Source organism: Corvus cornix, chromosome 4A, assembly GCF_000738735.6.
Source record: "Corvus cornix cornix isolate S_Up_H32 chromosome 4A, ASM73873v5, whole genome shotgun sequence".
NCBI lineage: Eukaryota > Metazoa > Chordata > Aves > Passeriformes > Corvidae > Corvus > Corvus cornix.
Genome location: NC_047058.1, coordinates 2,448,075 through 2,455,940, shown reverse-complemented (window position 1 = coordinate 2,455,940; position 7,866 = coordinate 2,448,075). Strand labels below are relative to the sequence as shown.

General features: G+C 49.4%; 1 protein-coding gene across 1 annotated transcript; it reads left to right on the top strand.

Annotated features, from left to right (window-relative positions):
* The first annotated feature begins 665 nt into the window (after positions 1 to 665).
* Positions 666 to 5,793, top strand: TAF9B (TATA-box binding protein associated factor 9b). Its single transcript, XM_039572342.1, has 7 exons — positions 666 to 775; positions 862 to 943; positions 1,447 to 1,583; positions 3,437 to 3,571; positions 4,240 to 4,321; positions 4,904 to 5,017; positions 5,478 to 5,793. The coding sequence occupies exons 1-7, from the start codon at positions 725 to 727 to the stop codon at positions 5,636 to 5,638; spliced, it is 762 nt and encodes a 253-aa protein (XP_039428276.1). The 5' UTR covers positions 666 to 724; the 3' UTR covers positions 5,639 to 5,793.
* The last annotated feature ends 2,073 nt before the right edge of the window (positions 5,794 to 7,866 follow it).

The following is a 7,866-nucleotide window of genomic DNA, read 5'->3' as shown; positions in this document are numbered from 1 at the left end:
TGGGTGGGGAGCACCCGAGTGTGGCCACTGCTGGAGTGGATCAGGAGGAGCAGCTTTTGGTTTCTCCCTGTCTGAGGAGCTGGGATGGGAGTCCCCAGCACAGCCTCTTCCTCCAGACCTGGCTGCAGTCAGACCATCCTGGATAATAACAACACATTGCAACTGCTTCTGGAACATTGCTGATCCCCTGCCTGACAAAATCACAACAAAACTTTATTTTTGGTTCTGTTTTGCCTCAGAAAGTGAGAAACTTTGACAAAACTCACATGGAATGTACTCTAAATGTCTTCCGAATCCAGTCAGCTGCCATGAAAACCAGCTTTAAAAAGCTTCTAAATTTGCTTTTGAAGTGGAACCTGTTATTTTCAGAACAGTGGGAACAGTGGGATTTAGTTAATCCTGGGAATGCCGGCAATTTAAAAAGTGGCTTCAGAACTGTTAATAAAATAACAAAACATCCCTTCCTGCATCACCACAGGGCAGATGGGCTATCTGCAGCAGAGGGAGTGGGGAAAGGGTCACTGAATCCAGCAGTGATGGTTTGTGCATCAGTTGGCCTATATGAATATTTCTAGTAAAATGAATTTCTGCCCTGCCAGGCCGCATCTCCATGGTAACCGCGCTAGGCCGCGTCTCCATGGCAACCTCGCTGGGCCGCGTCTCCATAGTAACGCCGCCCTCCCGGCTTCCGTAGCCGCGCCCCCGCGTCACGTGGCAGGAAACTATGGAGGCAGCCAAGATGGCGTCCCCCAAGAGCGCCCCGAAGGATGCGCAGGTTCCGCGGGGCTCGGGGGGTCCAGGCGGGACCGGGGGGTAACGGGGGGCTCGGGGGACTGAGCGGTGCCTGTGTCCGCCCCGCAGGTGATGGCGCAGATCCTCAAGGACATGGGCATCACCGAGTACGAGCCGCGCGTCATTAACCAGATGCTGGAGTTCGCCTACAGTAAGCGGGGCCGGGCGGGAAGTGCGTGGGGAAACGCCGGGGGGAGCAGGGAGGTGTTGTCTGGAGCAGGGAAGTGCTGTGTGAATCCGTGTTTCCACGGGGGCTCCCTTGTCAGACTCGGTGACCGTGGAGATCTTTTCCGACTGTAATTCTGCGATTTTAAAAAGTAAACAGAGAATCACAAATCCCAGAGTGGTTTGGGTTGGAAGGGACCTTCAGGAAAATCCAGTCCCACTCCCTGCCATGGGCAGGGACACCTTCCAGTATCCCGGGTTGCTCCAAGCTCTGTCTAACCTGGCCACAGCTTCAGTGCCCTCAGAGGGAAGAATTCCTTCCCAGTATCCCATCCAGTTCCTTCCCAGTATCCCATCCAGCACTGCCCTCGGGCAGTCGGAGCAGTACCCGGAGGCCGCAGAGTTTTCAGTGCCAGCTGGGTGGGGTCGGGATCGGGCTGGGGAGGACTTCATTTAACCCGGCCTCAATCCAGAGCCTGTTTCCCCCAGGATACGTGACCACGATCCTGGAGGATGCCAAGATCTATTCAAGCCATGCCAAGAAGTCCAGCGTGGACGCGGACGACGTGCGCCTGGCGATCCAGTGCCGGACTGACCAGTCCTTCACGTCCCCCCCGCCCCGGGATGTGAGTACGGCCAGGACTGGGCGTCCCAGAGCAGGCTGGGACACAGGGATGTGGCCAGGACACAGGGATGTGGCCAGGACACAGGGATGAGCCTGGGACACAGGGATGAGCCTGGGACACAGGGATGAGGCCGGGACACAGGGATGAGGCCGGGACACAGGGATGAGCCTGGGACACAGGGATGAGGCAGGGACACAGGGATGAGGCCGGGACACAGGGATGAGCCTGGGGACACAGGGATGAGCCTGGGACACAGGGATGAGGCCGGGACACAGGGATGAGCCTGGGACACAGGGATGAGGCCGGACACAGGGATGTGGCCGGGACACAGGGATGAGGCCGGGACACAGGGATGAGGCCGGGACACAGGGATGTGGCCGGGACATAGGGATGAGGCCGGGACACAGGGATGAGGCCGGGACACAGGGATGTGGCCGGGACACAGGGATGAGCCTGGGACACAGGGATGAGCCTGGGACACAGGGATGAGGTTGGGACACAGGGATGAGGCAGGGACACGGGGATGAGGTTGGGACACAGGGATGAGGCCGGGACACAGGGATGAGGCAGGGACACAGGGATGAGCCTGGGACACAGGGATGAGGTTGGGACACAGGGATGTGGCCAGGACACAGGGATGAGGTTGGGACACAGGGATGAGGTTGGGACACAGGGATGAGGCCGGGACACAGGGATGTGGCTGGGACACAGGGATGTGGCTGGGACACAGGGATGAGGCCGGGACACAGGGATGTGGTTGGGACACAGGGATGAGCCTGGGACACAGGGATGAGGCCGGGACACAGGGATGTGGCTGGGACACAGGGATGAGCCTGGGACACAGGGATGTGCCTGGGACACAGGGATGAGGTTGGGACACAGGGATGAGCCTGGGACACAGGGATGAGGCCGGGACACAGGGATGAGGCCGGGACACAGGGATGTGGCCGGGACACAGGGATGAGGTTGGGACACAGGGATGAGCCTGGGACACAGGGATGAGCCTGGGACACGGGGATGAGGCCGGGACACAGGGATGTGCCTGGGACACAGGGATGAGGCCGGGACACAGGGATGTGCCTGGGACACAGGGATGTGGCTGGGACACAGGGATGAGCCTGGGACACAGGGATGAGGTTGGGACACGGGGATGAGGCAGGGACACGGGGATGTGGCTGGGACACAGGGATGAGGCAGGGACACAGGGATGAGGTTGGGACACAGGGATGAGGCCGGGACACAGGGATGCGGTTGGGACACAGGGATGTGGCTGGGACACAGGGATGAGGCAGGGACACAGGGATGAGGTTGGGACACAGGGATGAGGCAGTGACACAGGGATGAGGTTGGGACACAGGGATGTGGCTGGGACACAGGGATGAGGTTGGGACACAGGGATGAGGCAGGGACACAGGGATGAGGCAGGGACACGGGGATGAGGCAGGGACACAGGGATGAGGCTGGGACACAGGGATGAGGCCGGGACACAGGGATGAGGTTGGGACACAGGGATGAGGCCGGGACACAGGGATGAGGCCGGGACACAGGGATGAGGTTGGGACACAGGGATGAGGTTGGGACACAGGGATGAGGCAGGGACACAGGGATGAGGCCGGGACACAGGGATGTGGCTGGGACACAGGGATGAGGCCGGGACACAGGGATGAGGCCGGGACACAGGGATGAGGCCGGGACACAGGATGAGGTGGGACACGGGGATGAAGTTGGGACACAGGGAATGAGGTTGGGACACGGGGATGAAGTTGGGACACAGGGATGAGCCTGGGACACAGGGATGAGGCAGGGACACAGGGATGAGGCAGGGACACAGGGATGAGGCCGTGTCTCCGCAGTTCCTGCTGGACATTGCCCGGCAGAAGAACCAGACGCCGCTGCCGCTGATCAAGCCGTACTCAGGCCCGCGGCTGCCACCCGACAGGTACTGCCTGACTGCCCCCAACTACCGCCTCAAATCCCTGCAGAAGAAGGTAAGGATTGCTCAGGGATTCGGGCTTCACCCCTGGGGGTTTGGGAAGGGTTTTGGGATTGCAGGTTTGCGCGCCTCTGGAAGGTGTGGGTGAATATTGGCGTGTGCGCGTCGGTTTGGAGCCAGCGGTGCTCTTTGTCTCCCGGCTGGATTTGTAAATTGTTGGTGGTTAATTTTAAATGGAAATTTTAAAATATGGGAAATTTTAAAACGTGGGAAAATTTAAAATACGGGAATATTTTAGTGTTAAAGAAATACTGCAGAATCCCTGAATCATTGAGGCTGGAAAAGCCGTCCAGGATCACCAAGTCCAACGTGTGCCTGATCCCCACCAGAGCACTGAGTGCCATGTCCAGCCATTCCCTGGACACTTCCAGGGATGGAGACTCCATCACCTCCCTGGGCAGCCTCTTCCAATGCCTGGCCAGCTTTTCCAGGAAGAAATTCCTCCTGCTGTCCAGGAGGATCTGTCAGGTTTAATATCAGGTTGTCAGAGGCTTAAGTCAGGCTTTGGTGTAGCTATTAAAGGGTATTTTTTACTTCCACCTCAGTTGTTTCTGCTTTAGAGGGAAGATATTTCCTTTGCTGGGAAGCACTCAGTGTCTCAGTGGGGGGGACTTTCCTGTTTATTCCAAGCCATTCCCTGACTCCCTGGTTCTCTCCCCACAGGTCTCCTCCACAGCAGGCAGGATCACAGTGCCTCGCCTGAGCGTGGGTGCCGTGAGCAGCAGGCCCAGCACTCCCACTTTGGGTAGGAAACAGCTCCACTGGGGTTTTTCACCTTTATTTTAGGAAGGAAAAACAGAGAGGAATAATTTAAAACACTTTTCAACTCCTGAGGGAATGTAAAGGGGCCTCCTGACTTTATATTGTTTGACAGCATCACAAAGTTAATTTAATAAATTAATATAATCTTTATTGTTATAATAACATTTATACATAAATGCATTACAGATGTTCCGTATTTGTGATAAATCCTTTATTTAAGGGACTATTCAAGAACTTTACTTAAATTTAGGGTTGTTTTCCTCAATGCCAGCATGGTGCTGAATTAAATAGCACTGGGAAAGATCCATTTTTAAAAGGGTCTTAAAATTTAGGGCTGTGACCTAAAAATTAGTGTATGTTGGTAGTCTGGAATTCTGTAGGGCTGGAGTAAATGTGCGAAAATGAGCAAATGTGCAGCTCTGCCTGGAAATCTGACTCCTTGTACCCGATGTCATTGTGTTCCTGGGCATTCCCACTGTGTCTAATAACAGGTGCCACTGGGAAGGAGTTTTAGGAGTGTTTATGGATTTATTTTGGTTTGTTTTGGTGGGTTGTTGAATTGCAGGTACCCCCTCAGCCCAGACCGTGTCGGTGTCAGCCAAGGTGGGAGCGCCGGTGTCGCTGGCGGGGCAGCGCTTCACCGTCCAGATCCCGTCCTCCCAGCCCGCTGGGAAGTCAGGTATTCCTGGGATTCCTGGGGCTGGATACAGGGATAATCACACAGCCACAGGCTGCTTGGGTCGGGAGGGAGGAGCTCATCCAGTCCCACCCCCTGCCATGGACAGAGACACCTTCCACATTGCTCTTCCAGGGATGGGGCAGCCACAGCTGCTCTGGCCAAGCTGCTGTGGGAATTGCTTCCCTTCTCTCTCATTCTGGGATCTTCCAGTGTTAATTCCCGTTCCCAGCACAGCAGTGGCAGCCAGAACATTGCCATCCTGGGCAGCTCCCTCACACCCTGGCTCCTGTTTCCCTCTCCCCCTTGTGTCCTCACCCCTCCAGCACTTCCCCATCCTCCCTCTTGGGATGAATCCCCTGGAACGTTCTGGCAGCACGGTGCTTTATTAGCCTGGAACAACACAGGGAAAACGCAGGGATCGCTCCAAGCTTTCACTGAACCCTTTCCACGATTCCCACAGCCACTCCCACCACTCCCACGGTGCAGAACGTCCTGATCAACCCGTCCCTGATCGGCCCCAAGAACATCCTGATCACCACCAACATGGTCCCGCCCGGCGCCGCCGACCCCAACCCGCTCAAGAGGAAGCACGAGGACGACGACGACTACGACGCCTTGTGAGGGCCTGGAGCCCTTCCCATGGGACTCAGAGGAGCCCTTCCCATGGGGTCCATAGGAGCCCTTCCCATGGGATTCACACGGACTCCAGAGGGTGGGGATGGGTGGGAAGGCCCCGGATGGGCCGTGGGAGTGTGGAAATAAAGTGGAGAGCGTTTGTAACCCGGCCTTGGTGTCTTGTGCACACACCTGGGGGAGGGGGCAGGGGTTTTTCTATAGCTTTTCTAGGTATTTTTAATATATCATTTATATATATATATATATATATATACACACACACACACACACATATGTATACATGTATTATTTTTATATATACGTATCTTTCATCTATATGTATTATTTGATATAACTATATATATTATGTGCACACAGATGTATTTGTACACTCAAAACTCTCCCAGACACTTAGTTTTCATATATATACACATCTATATATTAATAATTATATTTATATATCCATACGTATTTACACAGATGAAATATATAGAATATAGTGTATGTATATAGAGAATGCACAGTAGTTAATTACGCATGCACACAAACAGTTCATATATAATATATCAATTATTTCATGTATGCATTATAAAGTATACAATGATATATGCTAAGTAATTTAAGCATATAATGATATATTTTATATAATATATAAATACCTTTTGCATATAACATCTGTATCATACAAACACATAAGACAAATACAAACACAAACCACAAAATATGTAGACTATAGTGTAAGTAGATGTAGTATATACCCTAATTAGTTATGCATGTTTATTTTATATATATTTTTATTATATATGTCATTATGTCTACGTTATAATGTGTAAAGCATGTAAACATATATTTAATAATATATATAAATTTTTCATATATATCATATGCAACACATAAAACATAGAAAATACATATATAGATTATATAGAGAATATACAGTAGTTAATTGTGCATGCACAGAAACACTTCATATACATTATATTTTACGTGTATTTATGTGCACATCATATACAGTTATATAATAATATACTGTATAATTTAAAGCATATAATTATATATTTTATATCCCAATAGATAATATATATCAATATATAATAAAGATACAAATATATATAAACATATATAATACATATAAATATATATACTAATACATATAAATGTATAATGATGTAATATATATGAATGTCTTTTGCATATAATATATAACGCCTTTATATAAACATCTTTTATATATAATATTCCTATACACTTGTGTTATACACCCACCTATTGATGATTTCTATAGGGCCATATGTTTACATTCTCAGACCCCCTCCCACACCAATGTTTAAGTTGCAGTACTGACTGTTTGCTCATATAAACCAAATAATGTGGATTGTTTTAATTAACCACCTCCATGCTCTCACAGACCCTGTTCTCACAAATACACTGTTCATATATATATATATATATATATATATATATTCTGTATACTAGAACTATATTATACCCCCTCATGTTATATTTACGTGTATAAACAGCCACACCTCTAATGCACTGCTCAGTCATTTCCATCTGTAACAACACCTCCTGTAGAGCAATCACAGCAGAGTTGAGAGCTGCCCCATCACTGCTATATTATATATAATATATATAATATAATTATATATATAATATACATTATAGAATATATATCATATAATATTATATAATAATATACTATAACATACTATACTGTTGTATTATATTATATTATCTATAATTATATATTGCCTCAGACACCACTCTCTAACCGCTGTGGGTATGGGATGTGCTCCCATACCAGAACATTATTTACCATTACAAGTTCCGTATAGAACCAACCCTCCCAGTCTGGTTTCTGTACAGCTGGATATCCACCCCCTGCACAGGCTCACACCCCTCCTGTTCTAGAGACCAGAGTACATAAATGTATCTATTTTGTGTAATATAGGCAGTATATCACATTATATATTCTATACTAGGTATTGTATAATCCACAATATGCATACAAAGCACAGTGATAATGCACAACAATCCTCACGTTTATCAGGGACAGTTGTCTTTTATACACACACACATCTACAGCTATACCTCTATCTATAGATATCTTACATATATATTTTATATAAATATATAATTTTTATATAAATAATGGCCCTGCTGTCACCTCTGTCCCCTCCCCGTTCCCGGGGGATGCTCCCTCCTCCCACAGGACAAGTTTCCCTCACCACCCG

What these genes read in the sequence shown, in the direction of transcription:
- TAF9B (XM_039572342.1), top strand. Translation starts at nt 725, where the DNA reads ATGGAGGCAGCCAAGATGGCGTCCCCCAAGAGCGCCCCGAAGGATGCG. An exon ending in CGTCCCCCCCGCCCCGGGAT is followed by an intron (nt 1,584 to 3,436) that starts GTGAGTACGGCC and finishes GTGTCTCCGCAG; the next exon opens with TTCCTGCTGGACATTGCCCG. An exon ending in TCAAATCCCTGCAGAAGAAG is followed by an intron (nt 3,572 to 4,239) that starts GTAAGGATTGCT and finishes CTCTCCCCACAG; the next exon opens with GTCTCCTCCACAGCAGGCAG.